The sequence below is a fragment of the Metarhizium acridum genome, assembly GCF_019434415.1.
Source record: "Metarhizium acridum strain ARSEF 324 chromosome Unknown scaffold_31, whole genome shotgun sequence".
NCBI classification, from domain to species: domain Eukaryota; kingdom Fungi; phylum Ascomycota; class Sordariomycetes; order Hypocreales; family Clavicipitaceae; genus Metarhizium; species Metarhizium acridum.
Window position 1 is genome coordinate 1200768 of NW_027094018.1, and position 17092 is coordinate 1217859.

The 17092-nt window shown below is 50.0% G+C and overlaps 7 protein-coding genes across 9 annotated transcripts; 3 read left to right on the plus strand and 4 right to left on the minus strand.

Moving 5' to 3' along the window:
- Nucleotides 1–22: 22 nt before the first annotated feature.
- On the minus strand, nt 23–1065 carry J3458_005201 (uncharacterized protein; the record flags this gene model as incomplete). The annotated part of the gene is made up of 3 exons (XM_066118654.1): nt 23–460; nt 558–626; nt 790–1065. 3 exons carry the CDS (start codon nt 1063–1065, stop codon nt 23–25), a joined length of 783 nt encoding a protein of 260 aa, XP_065976175.1.
- A 1181-nt stretch (nt 1066–2246) lies between these two features.
- Nucleotides 2247–2614, plus strand: J3458_005202 (uncharacterized protein; the record flags this gene model as incomplete). The annotated part of the gene is made up of 2 exons (XM_066118655.1): nt 2247–2263; nt 2425–2614. The coding sequence occupies 2 exons, from the start codon at nt 2247–2249 to the stop codon at nt 2612–2614; spliced, it is 207 nt and encodes a 68-aa protein (XP_065976176.1).
- Nucleotides 2615–5434: 2820 nt separating this feature from the next.
- Nucleotides 5435–10394, plus strand: J3458_005203 (uncharacterized protein). Its single transcript, XM_007811718.2, has 2 exons — nt 5435–8054; nt 8107–10394. Exons 1-2 carry the CDS (start codon nt 5806–5808, stop codon nt 8387–8389), a joined length of 2532 nt encoding a protein of 843 aa, XP_007809909.2. The 5' UTR covers nt 5435–5805; the 3' UTR covers nt 8390–10394.
- Nucleotides 9473–10394, minus strand: RPL26A_1 (60S ribosomal protein L26A). The gene is made up of 2 exons (XM_066118656.1): nt 10078–10394; nt 9473–10013 (listed from the first exon to the last, which is right to left on the minus strand). Exons 1-2 carry the CDS (start codon nt 10204–10206, stop codon nt 9735–9737), a joined length of 408 nt encoding a protein of 135 aa, XP_065976177.1. The 5' UTR covers nt 10207–10394; the 3' UTR covers nt 9473–9734.
- Nucleotides 10395–10531: 137 nt separating this feature from the next.
- Nucleotides 10532–11926, minus strand: COX11_1 (Cytochrome c oxidase assembly protein cox11, mitochondrial). Of its 2 annotated transcripts, XM_066118657.1 has the most exons (4): nt 11632–11926; nt 11500–11569; nt 10982–11426; nt 10532–10921 (listed from the first exon to the last, which is right to left on the minus strand). In XM_066118657.1, exons 1-4 carry the CDS (start codon nt 11868–11870, stop codon nt 10872–10874), a joined length of 804 nt encoding a protein of 267 aa, XP_065976178.1. In that variant the 5' UTR covers nt 11871–11926; the 3' UTR covers nt 10532–10871. The 2 variants fall into 2 exon arrangements, with proteins under 2 accessions (XP_065976178.1, XP_065976179.1); XM_066118658.1 differs by having other exon boundaries at nt 11500–11925.
- Nucleotides 11927–12191: 265 nt separating this feature from the next.
- Nucleotides 12192–15430, minus strand: COX11_3 (Cytochrome c oxidase assembly protein cox11, mitochondrial). 2 transcript variants are annotated; one of them, XM_066118659.1, is made up of 3 exons: nt 13923–15430; nt 13414–13834; nt 12192–13349 (listed from the first exon to the last, which is right to left on the minus strand). In XM_066118659.1, the coding sequence occupies exons 1-3, from the start codon at nt 14158–14160 to the stop codon at nt 12434–12436; spliced, it is 1575 nt and encodes a 524-aa protein (XP_065976180.1). In that variant the 5' UTR covers nt 14161–15430; the 3' UTR covers nt 12192–12433. The 2 variants fall into 2 exon arrangements, with proteins under 2 accessions (XP_065976180.1, XP_065976181.1); XM_066118660.1 differs by having other exon boundaries at nt 13414–15430.
- A 3-nt stretch (nt 15431–15433) lies between these two features.
- Nucleotides 15434–17024, plus strand: J3458_005207 (uncharacterized protein). Its single transcript, XM_007811715.2, has 3 exons — nt 15434–15988; nt 16062–16474; nt 16546–17024. Exons 1-3 carry the CDS (start codon nt 15809–15811, stop codon nt 16631–16633), a joined length of 681 nt encoding a protein of 226 aa, XP_007809906.2. The 5' UTR covers nt 15434–15808; the 3' UTR covers nt 16634–17024.
- The last annotated feature ends 68 nt before the right edge of the window (nt 17025–17092 follow it).

The following is a 17092-nucleotide window of genomic DNA, read 5'->3' on the forward strand; positions in this document are numbered from 1 at the left end:
GTCCGTCCACCCCTCAGTCCATTTATACACGAACAGTATCACCACCCATCTCGCCACTCAACTCCCTTGACGTTGGACCGCGTCTATTCAAGCCCTCTGCCACATCAATACCCTCTCGTGCCGCGAAACCATCCTTCTTGGCGCTATTTATAGCGGCCATGCCGCTCTTCTGCGAAACACCCGCGTACGTACGCATCGCAAGACGGGCTGCTTCGACCACCTTTTCGGCCTGCAGGACAGCTTCCTTCAACGCCCGAGCCGTGGCATCAGACTCATGACCGCCGGTAGTGGAGCAGGGCTTATCGTCAAGGAGATCACGGATATGGCCGTTGAGCCACACCCCACGGAGCTGTTGCGGCGTCATGTCCTTTGCACCGGAGATGGTGCCACGGCAGGTTGGATGGCCGCAGAGGCAGGTGAATGGCTGAGCCATGTCCCATTCTGTGGAGGGGTAGAAGAACTACTGAAGTTTCAGTCCGTCATGTAATTACAGGGTGCCATGTTTTGGATGGAGGGAACAGGGGGATCTGCGAGACTGCTGGAAAGGGGCCACTAACAGTGAGTTCGTCGCCAGGCTTGAGGCCCTTTGGTCCGACGAGGACGTTCATGTTCCCAGTGTCGAATATCTATTCCAGTCAACGTCTTTACTACGCTTTTTGACGTCATTCACCTCACTCTCTACCCCTGACTTGGGCGCGTCACACCTCTCCGTGCACACCCCAGCGCGGACAGGGTCGAGCACCCATTATCCATGCCATCAAATACAGCTCCAGAGCAGGGACGACTAACAAGAGACGGTTCACAAGAGTGATTAATATACAGCAAATCACTGTTCAGATTTAAATGGCTATGCCGGCCCATCTGCACGGTGGCGTACGTCGGCTCGTCGGCAACAGTGCAAGGCGGGAAGGAGAGCTTCGCAAAGACAGCAAACGGCGGGAGTGTCACCTTGGAGTAGCTCTTGGTGGTGAACTCTTGATCGTTAATGACGACTTCCTGAACTTCAGGGTGGGAGGGCTGCTGCCAGTGCGGGGTGAGAGGGGCCATTGTTTGCTTGATTGGCATGTGGTGAGGAAAAGAGGGTGGTATTGTAGGGCAGATTGATTGGCCTTTCGTACAGAGTGCTGTTTCGATGCGTCGGTCGTGTCTGGTTTGGCGATGCTCGAATGGGCGAATGTCGACGGGGGAGGGGAGGGATAGTACTTACTTATAAGAGACCAGTTGCCGTGACGGAAAGTCTATTTCCAACTGGCACCGTCTTTTGCTGCGCGAAGCTCTGGAATACCCGGGGACCCGGGATCGGCATTGAGGTCAAATTGGAAGACGACGCTAAGAGGGCTGCCGCGGCTTTCATTAATTTCCTCTGTTCCTGGGGCGCCTCTTGCGCTCTCCCTATTTTGGTCTCTCTTGATTTGGTACTCCGTAGAGGTGTCGTCAATTAGCCCAGTCCCGATTGCCGAGGACCAATGTCGCCGATCCCAGCCATCGAGGCCTGCATTGCCGCGTGTCTAACGGTCCCAGGCAGCAGGCAAACCAGGCCAAGCTGTCTCTGGCGGCATGTGCGGCGACGACAGGGACATGACAGCTCAGAGGAGCTTGGTTGGTGTTTTTTTTTTTCCTGTGCCGGAGCATTGCAGAGCTTCTCCAAGGCACCGGCCCGTGATTGTGGGCAGATGCATGGGTTAGGTGGCTCTTTTTGCTGTAGAGAGAGAGGGGCGTCTTGGAGAAGCAGGATTGGGGTCGTGTTGCGTCTGCACGTCGACCTAGCTTGCAGGCGGGGTCAGCCCAGGCACAAGAGATGGATCAAATGCTGGCCGCTCTGTCTGCAACCTGCGCTGCGGCTATGCTCAAGCAAGGAAAAATCAGCGAAATGGTGCGTTTCAATCCTCAATGGCACGGCAATCCTCGTGGCGGCTTTGAGCTTGAAGAGGGGCTGCACTTCCTCTGGCCTCATCTTGTCTCTGTCCCATGTTGGCGACCTACCAAGAACATAAACCATGTGACGATTGAAGGCCTCCCAACTCGCTGGCCATGCGTCTTCCAACTTGACACATGTCAACGGGAAGACCCGCTCGTCATGAAACTAGTACTTAGACCATGTCATCATGAAGGCGGCATCCCGGCTGCTACTTTGTTCTAGACTTCATGTCCAGGAGTGCACACCTCGCCTTTCTTGAACCGTTCAAGCTTCGCCAGGACTATACGCCGTCTCCTCGTCCTTCCTACGGACGCTGAAAACACCCATCATGGATCGCACATGCAGGTATGCATAATCCATCCGTTTCAAAACTCGCCTCGGGGTCTTTGACCAGTCTTGTCGGTTGGGGGCGGTTGTCGTGAAATAGCCCGCAGAGTGCCACAGTTAAAACGGCATATCTGCCGCAGAAAAGGGAGCCTCCTAGCGGCAGTTGAAACTTGATGTAGAAACCGCCGTAGCGCAGATGAGACGAGACATGCTCCATCTGCGTCAACCTCGATGTCCGAGCTCCAGCTGGAAAAAGCCTTAATCACGGAAAATGGTCCTGTACTAGAGGTCGATGTCTCCAATGCTGTCAAACCGGGCTCCTTGGTGACGGCGGAAGGCGGAAGAATGCTTCAATTACCCAATGTGTAGTACAGTTTGTGGCAAAGGTCCATCGCCAATCGCCAGTATGCGCTACTATACTACGGCACACACCCCTACGTCACACCATGATATAGGTCGCGACAACCAGGTTGAATATTAACCCTTTACACCCCACTGAAACATTTGTCTCGACATATGCAGCGTGGTGCGTGCACAATGCACCCTGGATGCGAGGTATGAACATTTATCGAAACTCACCTGCCATTGGTGTCACCAATGTCGCCAAGATCATCGCCCACAGCCATCCATTGTCAGAAAACGGTGAAGATGGGCTGGGTGCATGGTCCTTTTCGGTCATGGAACTTGTGGAAAGCGTGTGTTGCCTCAGTTTGTTTCATCCTTCTCAATTCACACCAAAACTTCTTAATCCTCGATTTGCCATTTTGGGCTGGGATATCTGGGGTTTTGCTTGTTTTTGTCAGAGCGTAAGTCTGAAAAATGGAACTAATATCTCATGACTGCGGACCCGATGACCCGGTCCATTTTTTCGGCCATGGTGTTGACAAGTACAGTCGTCTTTATAAATTCAGCAGCTTCCGCCATTGTCAAGGCCCGACGACGCTGATAGCTAAGGCTAGTTCAATATCCTCTTGGGTAGAAGCTCATTCTGATCCAACGGTTTGGTCATTCGACTCATTCCCCTGAGCGTTGAAAAATTTTGACTCCGCGCTGCGTTACCGACCCCTTTGGTACCGTATGCGATTCTCGAAACTATATATGGAGTATGAGTTAACAAAACTGATCATGATATTCACAACAGCATCCAATATGTACCGCCTGTCCCCGCTTCAGTCGACTTGGTCAGGGGATGCGGCAGATCCTCCGCCGAGGCCAAAGCCAATCACGCCCATCCCAGAACCTGATGGACCCGACGAATCGTAGCAATATTCGCATTGTCGGCTTGATGAAGACATATTCAAAAATAAGTGATGTGTTTTTCGAATGCGTTATTGTCGTGAAGGTAAAGGTTCGACGATGGCTTTGAATTTTCGGATGGATTGAGAAGTACTTGGCCAATTAGCAACGGAGCAATGGCATAACTACGAGGTAGACTGGATGCGGACACCACCTTGTCCAGCACAAAAGACTCTGTCACACGGAAGACGCTCATCATGGCTCATATTTTTATTTGTTTTTCTATCTTTTTTCAAAGGAGTCAACTACCTAGGTACCTACCTAGACATGTATTGAGATACTTTCAGTACTCAACATGTGAAATTGTTTCCGCTCTATCTTAACTAGGAATTACCCATTCTTGGGACATGGCTCTGTAATTGTCCTAGGTGAATCTCTTCTCAAGCTCCATCTGATATAGAGACTTTTCAATGGTATGCCTTTCGATTGTTGGTTTATAATTGTCCTGCACAATCCCCCTTATTGTCTATTGTCGTTGTACAGTCAGCCCCATGCATTGTCCACCCTCCCCCAAAATCGATGTCTATCATGACGACCAAAACGTTTTGTGACATTCTGCTTGTTCAACGATTATTTGACTTGCCGGCTGTGAAAAATCACCCCTTCATCAAACAACAGCTGTCATGAAGACAGATGGTGCAGTTTGCCAATCCCGAAACAATGCCGGAATTCCATCGACCTTGTCTGCAATAACATTTGATCTTGCTGATGCTGTCCGCACTATTTTTTCCCTTCCTTTCTCCTCACTACTCGGCCATAATAAAGTAGAATGCCTCAGGTATTTTCTTGTTCTTACGGCACCATGGCCCCCATTACGCGCTCCATCTGAGGCCGCTCTTTCCACTTTGATTCCTCGTGCTATACTTCGTTTTTTTTTTTTTGGGAAGGACCTTCCTTCCCTTTTGCAAACACCACAATCTGCTTTGTATACATCAAGTCAGCTCAATTCCTCTTACCTTACCTACCTTCTCATGTTTCCAACTTCGTCGTCCCAAATCGCAACAGCGACGGCTGACACGGCTGCTCTTACTCTCCTTTGTATCTCTTGGGTATGTTGCAGTGGATAACACGCTTACGAGACACATTCTAACAATCATACAGACTCGATTTCTACTTCTCAAGCTCACTCTCCTCGTCTGAACAAGCCATCGTTGCATTCGTCGTATCTACAAAACCCTCTGTTTCGTCCACCTCGTGTTTCTTTGGTTCTATCCAACCGTCCGTTCGACTGAGAGTGTAACAATCGAGGCCGTGTATGCATACTGCTCTCTGACTGCTTTCTGGGCAAACTGCTTCGTGAGTTCTTCTTTCTTTGCGTTTTCGCTGCACATATCTCTCCCTTCGCTCTGCACCTGTCCCTCGATCCAACTCCCCCATTCCAATACCACCCGTTTAGCAACCTCTCGTTTCCCGGATCCGAGACTTGTTTGTCATAGTGTCTTTGGGGTCATGCTGGCCATTATATTTGTCTTTCTTCCTCTCCGGTCATCGGTTGGTCTGAAGGCTGTGTCTTATTCCTAATTTCTCTGGCAACAACTCGCTGTCAGCGACTTTCCACACATGTCAACCCTAGCAGGGCATCACACTACGACTCTCTGCATTGGCAACGTGCGGACATACACAACGCCTGTTTATCATTGCTCCACTTACTTTTCGTTTCCCATTTGGCTTGTGTGACGAGAAATCAACATGGTCTTAACCAAGTCAAGGAGGACAAAACGAATCCTTCGTTGCCTCTACGCTGCCCAACAACATGACCACCTATTGAGTCCATCAGCCACTCCCCTTATTCGGTATAATTTGCTACACAACTATCATCGTTGCATACAGGTCACTGTGGATCTAGGAAAACCACTAGATCAATCGCCATATATTATTGCTTTTCATGAGCTATCTTGGTTTCTTCGGTCGCAGTTAGAGGCACAACAAATCACTGACGCTGGCAAGCTCTGGTCACAGGTCGCACCCATTCTGACTTTCATTCAAGCCAATATACGGATACTTGGCACAGCACACAAATTTCCTACCTTGTTCATTTGGCAATCGCAAGAACAGCACCGTTCTTTTTTCTTTTTTGCTTTTGTTGACGTCAAGATGGTCTCCAAGACTTACACGGCTCGGGAGTTGCTGCGAATGAGACAAGTCTCTGCAAGTAAAAACTTGTACGACAAACTGTGTCAAAAACTGCACCACGACGCTGCTTTCGGTGAGGATCAGGCTTTCTCTATGTTGCTTTTTGACTCGTTTGTCCTGATTCTGTACTGATGTTCGAACTTTCAGGGGAAATATTTCGCATGTCTCCCGAACGAACCCTTCCCCTGATTCAGGAGGAGGCAGACAACGTAAATGCAGACCAGCATGCCGTTGAGGAGTCTTCGGTTCGCCAGCTTGATGGCACCGATGCGGAATGGAAGTATCGGGGCCGAACAGAGTCTGAACATGGCGAGCACCACCCAATAGGGGCTCCGGCTGGACTTGCCGCTCAGAAAGACGAAGGCTTCCAGAGATTCTATAAGGCGGTTGTGTCCCCAACTCACGTTAGAGTTACAGCCGGTGGTCGTATCGTTCCCAATACTCGAGGTTCGTCGTCGCCAACGGCCAAGTGGACAAGAGAAAAAGTTGCAGGAGAGGGCGCTTACAGCCATCGTCCATCTAGCCATGGCCACGGAGATGTGCCTACATATCCCATTCCCGCGGCCTTGTCGCATCAAGCGTTTGGTGCCTTTCCCCCTCTTTTCCCTGGATTCTTCCCAGGTATGCCTGCCGCCTTGCCTCACGGTGCTCCTCATCCCTACCCCCTTGCCCCTTGGCAAATGGGCTTTGGCATGGGTAGCTCCTTCGGCATGGTCCAAGGCCCCGCCTCCCCAACACCGGCAGTAAAGCCTACAACCAAGTCCACCGAAACACTCGGAACAAGCGACAGGCAGGGAGATTCCACCAACTCAGAAAGCTCAAACTCAGTCCGGATTTCGCCACCTGAGAACTTTGATCCTAGCAGACCATATTATGTCCACGGGCAATGGGTCCCCCCTAGTGGCAGCCCATTCTATCACTATGGGATGACACCTCTCCCAGGCTTTCCCGTTGGAGGTATTGGAGGTCCTGCGATCATGCAACCCAGGTACACTCTGGGCGCTACAATGCATCCTATGCAAGCGAAACCGGACCGGCCAATGCAGATGCACGCTCAAGCGGCATCTTCGTCAACTGCTCCCAGTCTGACTGGACACTCGGCTGTCCCAATTTCATCTATTCGTCCCAGTGAAATAACTAAGAAGCAAATAGAGAGTCTGAGATCTACTCTTAGATACTATGAAGACCAGCTACAGTACAACAAACATCAGATTGACGAAAAGAGCATGGAGAATCAAGCTGAAATGGTTCGAGAACAGATTCAGCAGTTTGCGAAGACCTTAAAATCTCAACTTGACGCGGAGAAAACCCAGTATCCAAAGTCCGATATTCAACAGGACTCATGCAGCCCAGTCCTCCATTATAATGAAGGGGACACAGCATCGTCGGCGACAAACGAGGCCAGATCGGACCGTACTTCCCGCCAGTCATCCGTCTCACAAGCGGCTGCAATTCATGCGCCGTCAGCAAAGTTACAGAAGACTCATGATATGTATAGTTGTCGGCGTTCTTCCACCTTGAAATCTGTCAAGTCTGCGTCTGCTCCCGTTTCTGCAAAGATTACCCCAGATTCGTCTGAATCAAGTGAGCCTACCAAAAAGCCTTCTACTCTACCCGTAAGTGCTGCACTGGCACCTCCATTCCACCCTCGAGCAGATAGCACTGCTTCGGTTCCCGTGCCGCTCCCTGCTCCCATATCTTCCGGTTCCTCGGCCGAAGATACGGGCTATAGTCAAGGAATGAAGGACGGCTATTCGGCAGACTCTACTAGTTCAGAGAGCTTTAGTGAAAAGCCATATTTAATTGGAAGACTTCCTGAGGGCAGAAGTCTTGAAAGAGGCAACCCAACCGGTTATTTGTACAGCCGTGAGCTCACAGAAGATGAGTTGCGAGCTCGCCATATGTACTGGGGCAAAGCACCTCGTCATCTCCAAAAGGGGCTACCCAAGTTTGATGGCAAGGACTTCTACCCCCCTTGTCCCGTCAAGTCCCAGAGTCCAACGTCAGCATCAACCCCTACAACGCAAGGTCCTCCGCCTCCTCGTGGGGGCACTGATACCATGTCGAAGATGCCAAAGGTCGCTGTTGATCCGTTTCGATCTCTTGGCAGAGCTACTCAGCGCCTGTCTCGCAGCGCTCTTGGAGCTGCAACTCAGTCTGAAAATTTGACAAACTCTGGCGAACTGCTGGAGGATCAATATAGGGACTATCAGGGCACATCATCGAGCAGCGGGCAAGCTGGATGTAGCTACGGTGATTTTCGAAAAGCCCTGGTTGGAAACGCTGATGATTCAGCGGATGGGTGCAAGGAAAAGTCTTCCGATGAGGACGATGGCGCCAACATCTTGTTTCGGGGACGAAAATGCATGGCGACAAACAGGTGAGAGAGCTCCAAACTGCATCTACATTATATCCACTAACAAAAGGTTAAGCAAAGCTCGAAATCAAATTTGGCAAAGCATGTGGAAACGAAGCAAGTCCAGCGCCACTGCCGTTCCTGGCACAGTCTCTTCAATGACGGCACGGGGTGTATTACCAAATTATGCCGGTCATGCCACCGCATCTCTTACGCCTACGATTGCTAACGCCTCAACCTCGCCAAAGGGGACGTCTTCCAAATTGTCTCCAGGTGACGACAACACCCCATCCAACATCAGGCATAGCAAGGTAGAGAATCGACCACTGTTTGTGTCCGGGGGCAAAGAAACAACTTGAAGGTTGACAATTCTCCGGTCAACGTGCCGCCAAGGCGTGCATGCGAGTCCCTACCTATTGTCAAATTTCAAATCGCCAAGAACAGTAGCAAGAGCATTACTTATTGCTTTCATGCTTATAGACTATATAAGTAGCTCGCCAACACAAATGTTGGCTGTTGTATGACTAACCTTTTACTTCGCTGCGCTTGACGAGCTATCTGGACTTTGATGCCGGACAACGATATAGATATATATTTCTAAACATCCCACAGCAACCAACTGCTGCGTTACTGCGGCCGATACCGCCGTGGTATCGTTCAGAAAAAAAGACGCGCATATGCTGAGGAAATGTGGCAATGACATGCAGAGAGGAGTTGCGGTTTCTTATTTTGCATTCGGACATGGTACATTTAGCAATGCTTTTTGGCAAAGCCACTAACAATATTGTGCTCGGAGACCACCAAACGGTTACAAGACATAAGATACAACAGATGCAGTTCACATATGAACTTCTGTGTAGAATAGAACTAGCTATTTGCCCACCGAGGTGAAGAAATGATAGAAAATAGACCACGGCTATATATTTAACACCTATTTTCGACGACAGACTGCGTTATTCAAGCCATAAGTAATGGAAACCCAATGGTCGCATGATTATGTTACGTGGGTAGAGTCTAGAGTGGTCGGTCCGCGTTTAACCTCGAGTCAATCTTCGGCATGTGCCTTACCATCAAATTTCCATCTTCACAGAGCAAAACCCTTGGTGAAAATCTTCGGGCAAGAGTAAGAGACTGGTGATAGTACAAATGCTCCTACTTGGTTTGTTCTTCGCCAGTCGTATACCTCGAAAACCATGGGCTGAGTGGTTGACGCGGAGATATCCTAGCGGGAGGGGACTACAATACTAACCTTTTCACAGAAAGAAAAGGGAGCCTACAAGTCTACTAGGACAGCCCAGTTGGACAAAAACAGCTGGCCACCTGTTGCCAAATTGTTCCATGTAGAATAACCCAGCATGCTTCAAATCTGAAGCTTCTCGAGGTAAAATCAATCAGTCACGATCACGGTAGACTTGACAAGAAGCAGTATGACTTCGGGAAACGCCTCCCATGGAACATTTCACAAGACTGGTGAAATGGCCATTGAGAACCAGGAAATTCTCAATTCATCTACCCTGTCGTAGACATGACCTGCCAGAGCAGGCATCTCGATGAAAAAATAGAACGCCGGAGTATTATGCCCGTTTGTTTGCCTCAAATTTCCCAAATTTGTGTCAATGTCTCATAGTTGATCGTTTCTCAAAAAGTTTTCAGTTGTATATTTGAGCTTCTCTTTTCTTTTTGCATTCAACAAGTCAGGTGCGTTTAAGCAGAAACCTTGTTGTTAGCACGCAGCTCACGGCCAACCTTGGAGCGGGCCAGGATGTCCTCGCGGTCCTTGTCGAGCTTGAGCTTGGTGATGACCACGTTGGAAGGGTGGATGCCCAGGGGGACGGACTGGCCGGAGGCCTTGTCGCGGGTGACACGCTCGATGTGGATGACGTATTTGAGACGGTAGACGGAGGTGACCTTGCCCTCGCGGCCCTTGTTGGTACCACGGACAATGGTGACCTCGTCGTCCTTGCGGACAGGGATGCTGCGGACCTGGAGGGGCTGTTAATATGATGCGGCTGATTTTTGGCAATTGCTCAGAATGTCGGAGACGAACGTTGTACTTCTCACGCAGCTCCTTGCTGAGGGGAGCGCTCATGATGACACGGCGCTGGCTGGAGGGAGCCTTGAAGTGAGCGGCTCTGCTCTTGCGTCGCGAGGACGAAACGGCTGGGGAATAGAGCATTAGTTGCAATGTTTTTTGCTGTATTGTTTCAAAAGCGTATTATTCTTAGCACACGGGGCGAATTGGTACTTACTGCTGCTGACCTTGGCCATTGCGACGGTTGTTGTTGAGGAGCAACGAAGGAAATTCGGCGTTGGGTGATGAAGAACGGGGCACGGAGGGAAAGAGATTCTCACGAGAGAATTCAAAGATGTCCTTGTGGGTTGAAAATTAGGCGAGCGACGTGGGGACCACGTGACGGAATTTTACCCTATGCTGTGAGGTGTGGAGTCAAGTTTGATGAGTCAGCTCATCGGGTGGGAAATTTTGAGATTCTGGGAAACGGCGCTATACTGGATTGGGTTCCATTTCAATGTGACCAGCTCTTTTGCTTCAGATTGAAATTGATAGTCATGTCGGACTCCTAGTCAACGAACCCATTCACGGGAAGGTTGATGCCTTGAATTTGCATTTCTAAACGTCCAGTGGCTCTGTGGAACACCGAAATTCATGCATGGTGTTGAGTGATACTATATAAGCCTAATACTGGACATGGGGCAATTCTTCTATGTAAAAGTACATGGCTATGCAGTGCAGTGTTACATTCTTTCCATTCTATTATACAATCGTCTTTCTGAACTCTACTATTTCCGTAACATTGGGATTGTGAGAGGGCAGCCAGCTGCTCAAGCTACAGCAGGAGCCTTGAAACGACCGTTGTTGTCATACCGTGCTTCTGCAGGCAATATGTCAGCAGCTGCCATACCAAAAGCGCATGACTTGCAACCAAACTTACTGAAGAATGTGTAGTTGAGTGTAACCGTTTCCACACCCTTCATATTCAAGTCGTTTAGCAGGTCAGGGTCCAAATAGAAGAAGACAGGCATGTCCACAGTCTCTCCGGCATTGAGCCTCTGCTCCTCGAAGCAGAAGCACTGAATCTTGCTAAAATACGGGGCACACTGCGCCGGCGTAACGCTGTACGTCGCCACGCCAATGATGTCCTTGTCGCCTTTGTTCGTGGCCTTGTAGAAGGCCAGGGCGGTCTCGCCGGGCAGGACGCGGACTTCGCGCTGCTGGGGGACGAATTTCCAGGGGAGCTCGTCAGATACAGAGGCGTTGAAGGTGACTTTTATTCGGTTAGCGGACGTGATGGGCACGAGGCGGCTAGAAATGTCGCCCTCGTAGGAGCCGCCGTGGGCGCGGACAGGCTGGCCGCCCCAGCCGGTAGTTTGGCAGATCTGCGACGAGTCAGTCATTTAGCGGTGTCCTTTCTCGAGGTTACTTGGTGACGATTGTGGATTCGAAACGTACCATTTTGTACAGAGGTACGGATCCGTATGACAGGGCGACTGTGCCAAGAATCAAGCTGATAGTGTAGTAGCTAGACGGGAAGACAATGAGCTTCAATTGTTCTGCAGACAGCAGAAATAGGGGCAGGCATACGCCACTGTCTGGTTCTTCCTGTTGTAGTGAGCCCGGATCTGCTCCATAGATGGCGCTCCCTGCTGGGACTGTTGCGCCGCTGCTCCTCGCGGGTTCGAGGTCGATGCGTTTCGACGAAGGCTGTGCAGGCGTAACTGCAATTGGGACTGCTGAGTCCGAGTATTTCGACAGAAGAAGCATGCCCATTGTGGCGATGAGGTACGCGCAGAGCTGCGCGCCAGCCGCGGTGCGCTATTCATTGTGTTTCGCGGGGATCGGGTACGAGGTATAGCTGGAGATGTTCAGGGCGGTTGAGGTCGGACCAGACGATTTTACTTTTCGGCCGAGGTGACATGATGTTGGCTTGGAGGTGGGGCAGCCCATTCTGGCCACGCCGTGTACCGCTGCATGTAGGGAGTAACAAATCAATAACGACGGTATTTAGATCAGGGATCTGGATCTCCTTCAAGATTTGAGTGGTACTTCTGATCAAAGTCACTATTTCAAGTACTCGTCTTGCGCGTGTTGGGCGAATTCTCCCTTAGTTATTTAGCACCAATGAAGAAACCTACATCTAGCACCGCTTCTACTAGCACATGGCGTAGTCAATTCTTGGTAAGTTAAGACATACATATGCCTATGATACTTCGCTTCCATCAGCTTGAAACCAATATTACATCAATTGGTGACCTTTAGAAGCGAATAAATATAAAAAACGTGACACCCAAACAGGAATACCCAACTCAAGTTTTGCGCCCCAAAATGTGAATTATGCCGTCCGCCATATAGTGATCATTAATAATACAAATCATGCTGTTGTAAATTATGCCTGCTTTTCTAGAACCCGTCTCGGTCTGACTCCATTCAGTACTGGCTTTACCGGACGTCTACTTGTTCCAGCGAGGCGTTCCAGAATCTGAACGACGAACACTTGGACGAGTAGGATAAGTAAACGTGCGAAATGGTCCGCCAGGCCCAACTTTGGTTTCTTCCCCCGGCTATATGTTGAATCTATAAACTCAAATGGCAATTTGGCACCAAGATGCTCTTGTGCCACATGCAGACCGCTGCTGAAGCCATCTTCGTGGAATCCATATTTGGTCCAGGCTCCGGCGTAACTAATTCCCCGTTTGTTTTGTATATGTCGCAAAAACTTTTGGGCTCGAACGGCTTTCGGGGTGTACAGTGGATGAGAGTAGAAGAATCTTGCCTTGGTCAAGGCGGCGCGAGGTCGATGAAGAGGGTTCAAGGTGACGAGGACGTCGCCGAATGGCTCTCGGGGAATATGCTGTAGTATATTCATGTTGTAGGTCAAAGACACTTGGTCGACGTTGGTTTTGGATGGGGAAGATAGGGTGAGGTAATTCCAACTCGACCAGGCCTTACGGTTCCTCGGCATGAGTGTCAGGTCGGAATGCAAAACGGCCTCATTCTGAGATGTTTGGAAGCAAGATAGAATGGCACGTTCCTGATCGGTCGCAGACGGTCCCAAGATGGCTAATGCCTGATCGCCATGAGTGGCCAGGATTACATGATCAAAAGTGTCTGATTTTCCATTTTCAAAGTGCAGCACGACGTGGCCATCTTCGTCATTCGAGAGTTGTCTCACGGCCGTATTCAAAAAGAGATGGTTGGGCGGAAACCCTTTCATCACCGCATCAATATATGATTGTGATCCTTCCCTCAGTGTCAACCAGTCTGGTCGGGCAGCAAGAGTAGAAAGAAGATGATGGTTCCACCTATACAACATCTGTCAGATCACAATTCCAGGTGTATTCATATTCATATAACCAGAGTGCTTACAAGAATCGTACAAGTGTCAGAATTGGGAATTCAAGACTGCACTTATCAGGACTGGTACTCCACACGGCTGCCGTCATAGGTATCAAATAGTCGTCTCGGAAAGCGTCTGAGTAGCCCTCGCGGTCAAGGTACTCGCCAATGGTTTCCGTCCTGCCAACAGAATGCAGTACATTGTCGGTCTCTTTTACCGGTTGCTCATCCTCAGCGTGGATGATGACGTCAAGCGCAAACTGGTTGAATCGTATTATGTCGAATATCATCCGCCACATCTTCAATGAAAAGATGTTTCTCTTCTGGCAAAAGATTGTGCCGAGGTTGGTGCCCGCCCACTCAAACAGTCCCTGGTCTCGTGAAACACCAAATGTCATGTCGGTTCGGTCAACCGGTATATTGAGCTTTTTGAGAAAATTGATGAAATTTGCTGGTGCGTTGAACAAATATGAGTATCCGAGAAACATGGTATCACGGGGGAAAGGAGAGAGAAAAGACGTATGTGCGCGGCCACTTACGATAGGTTGCTCTGTTCAAAACAATGAATCCAGTGTCAACTGCCGTCGAATACTTTCCCACTTTCCATTGAACAGTGTTGGTATGGCCACCCAGTCGATCGGCAGCTTCATAAAGATAGACATCATGATATGTTCTATTCAGCGCCCACAATGCAGCTATACCCGTACACCCACTACCAACAATGGCTACCTTCTTCCTGGTCGAGAAGTCAGCGCGGCGACTCATGGTGGACGGCATGTCGTATGTCGAGGAGAGAGATGAGAGGCAGTAACAAGAGCTATTCCTTCAGTTGAAGCTCAGAGAGGAAGTGTTTTGCGGCGCAGGGTTGAGAGGAGACAGGCGCGGGCGCAGCGGAGGGTCGTATTCACATGCTCACAAGACTTGTGTCACAGGAACCACGGCTCAAGATAATGAGGGAGAGAGAAAAGTAAAGAGTTGACAGGCGCCCGAATGCAAATCGCATTTGGAAACGGCTGGCAGAGAGGGGACGGGAACGGGAAGCATGTGGCGCAACTTGCCGCAGCCAGAGCACGGCATGATAGCAGGGCCGAGCCTGATTCGACGACGTTGGGAGCTCTGCTTCAAACACGGACTCGAATGAGACATACCGGCGGGTGAAGGCGAACTTACGTGTGTTGCGGCCGTGCCATGGCGGCCAAAACCAAAACCAAATCACGACGTACCCGGGCGAGGGGGGATAAGACAAAATATCGGTGAATAACAAAGATGGAACTTGCACACGCACGAGCAGGAGGATGCGACCGACTCTGTTGAGGCGGAATGGGGATGTGGATTTAAGTACTTCCTGACGCAGAGAATGGCAGCTCACAGTCCGTCATAGACTCATGGGCATCCGCATGACCTTTGTCGCCTGCCGAGTTCGGTATGCTGCATTTATCTACACACACAACTACTCCGTAGCTATGTGCAGTGTGCGTGCGCAGTGTCGAGCATCGACCCAATGTTGAATAGGAAGTCAGCGTCCAGACATGGAGTGTTCAGCTTGGTGCAGCCAGCGTCCGTCTGTTTGTCTCAACGCTCAACGTCAACACTCAACGTCGATCCAAGCCGGCCGACATGGAGCCAGAAAGCCCACCTGGACACATGCCCACACGCCCGTGCACGTTGGCCCAGCCTCGCTTTGCCCAGACACCAGCGCCGATTGACCCCAAACCCCAACAAACATGTCTAGTCGTTTCAATAACATTGAAAGGATATCTGGAGTGTGTTACAGTTTGGGCAAGGCACGGTCGCGCAACCCCCCTGGGCTGACACCAGGCCGCTTGGCTGAGCCACAGTCACACACAGCTTCACGACCTTACACACGGCGGAGATAGCATGTCGAGCACTCAACGGGATCGGCCAACGTCGGTACGAGTCGCCAATTCTTTAGAAGCGCCGTGCAAGAAAAATATAAATATTATCCTACATCAGTCTGCCCGGTTAATACAACTGCGCGCCATTGTGACAAAAGTCAAGGCGCTCAGCCTATTTTCTTCATCCCGGGGGAATCAACTTAGAAGAAGAGAAAGGAAGAAAAGAGGATAAATCGGCTTGAACTGCAGCGCCAATTAAAGCCTGGCCAGCAAGTGCACGGACCACGCCCGATGCGGCGCCTCACGTGAACGGTTGACCTGTGTGGCTGGTCATGAAAGAGATGCCTGTGACATCGATGATCGGAGGTTTCTTGCTTAGCTGACGACGACGAAGGATGCGACCGACGACAACAACCTCTTTTCTTCAAACTACTGGAATCAACGCCCGTAGTAACTAATAGACTTTTCTCTATTTTTCGCTTCGGTCCGACATTCCCTTTGCTCTCTGCATTTCGGTCTTTTTGCTTGCCTCTCATATTCGCCTTGCCGTTCAAAGCACATCCGCCAACATGTCTAACCCTCTCGATACCGAGGCTGGCTCTGAGCTGTTCAGCTCCTACGAAGCAGAGCTAAAGCTTGTACAGGCCGATATTGTACAGAAACTGGATCAAATCCCAGAGTTGTCAGGGGATCCCCGCAAAACTGCAGTGTCTCAAGCCGAGCGAGCGTTAGAGGAAGCAGAGGAGATTGTTCGTTTGTCCGCTGTAGCCTGTTTTTTTTTTTTTTTTCCTCCAAACGAGACAGAATCTAACCATATCATAGCTGGGATATATGCGTCTAGAGAAACAAAACATCCCAACAGCCTCACGAGCCAAGGTCAACCAACGATTCCGCAACTACGAGCTAGATGTCGACTCCCAGCGCCGGAAGCTGAAGTCTTTCTCTAATGATCACCAAGGATATTCATCACGATACAGAGATGAGCCTGAAGGCTCAGCAGATGCTCATCTTGAGCAGCGCCAGCAGTTACTCTCCGGCACGGATCGTCTCGATCGAAGCACCCAGAGGCTAAAGGCTAGTCAACAATTGGCGTACGAAACAGAGGCCATCGGAGCTAGCACACTAGCCGACCTGTCATCTCAGCGCGAGAGAATTCAGCAGACGCATGAGACCTTGCTGAATAGTGAAGGCTACGTCGACAGGAGTGTAAAGACGTTGCGGGGGATGGCTCGTAGGTAATGGAGATTTCTTGTGAGCCCGTGCCTGAACGTATAGTGTGCATCAGAGCTAACAACGAGGTTTCCAGGATGGCTACGAATAAGATAATTACAATTGCCATTATCACTGTTCTCGTGCTTTTGATTATCGCAGTCATTATCAGCAAGTTCAGGTGATTTGTGTTTTAGCAGTTTGGAGTTCAGGTCATGCATAAGGCGACGATGGCTTTGCCTGTTTGTTGTTCACGTAACGGAACCCCTTTTTGTTTGTGGAACAGTAGTGGTTATCCCCGTGGTATTGGCCGCTTTGGTGTGATATGAGCTAGACTTTGATACAATACAGAGAGTAGTTGCCCCGTCATCTGCGGCTTCCACCTAGCCGACCCAAAATCGTACCGCTATGACAGCCCTGCTATCAAGCAGCATAATGCTAAAGCCCTCCGATGATTACGGTAAAAAGTAGGAGGCAACATCCATTCCATCCACTACACGAACACAAGCCTTTGGCAACAGTAGCTACCTGGGTAGTTAGGCGAGGCAAGCAAAAAGTGAATCAAAGTAAACCAACCTAGGGTAGCTGAACTTTACAAAGTGCAAGGTGGCACATTGCTGTACAAACGTACATAGCCGGTGCTC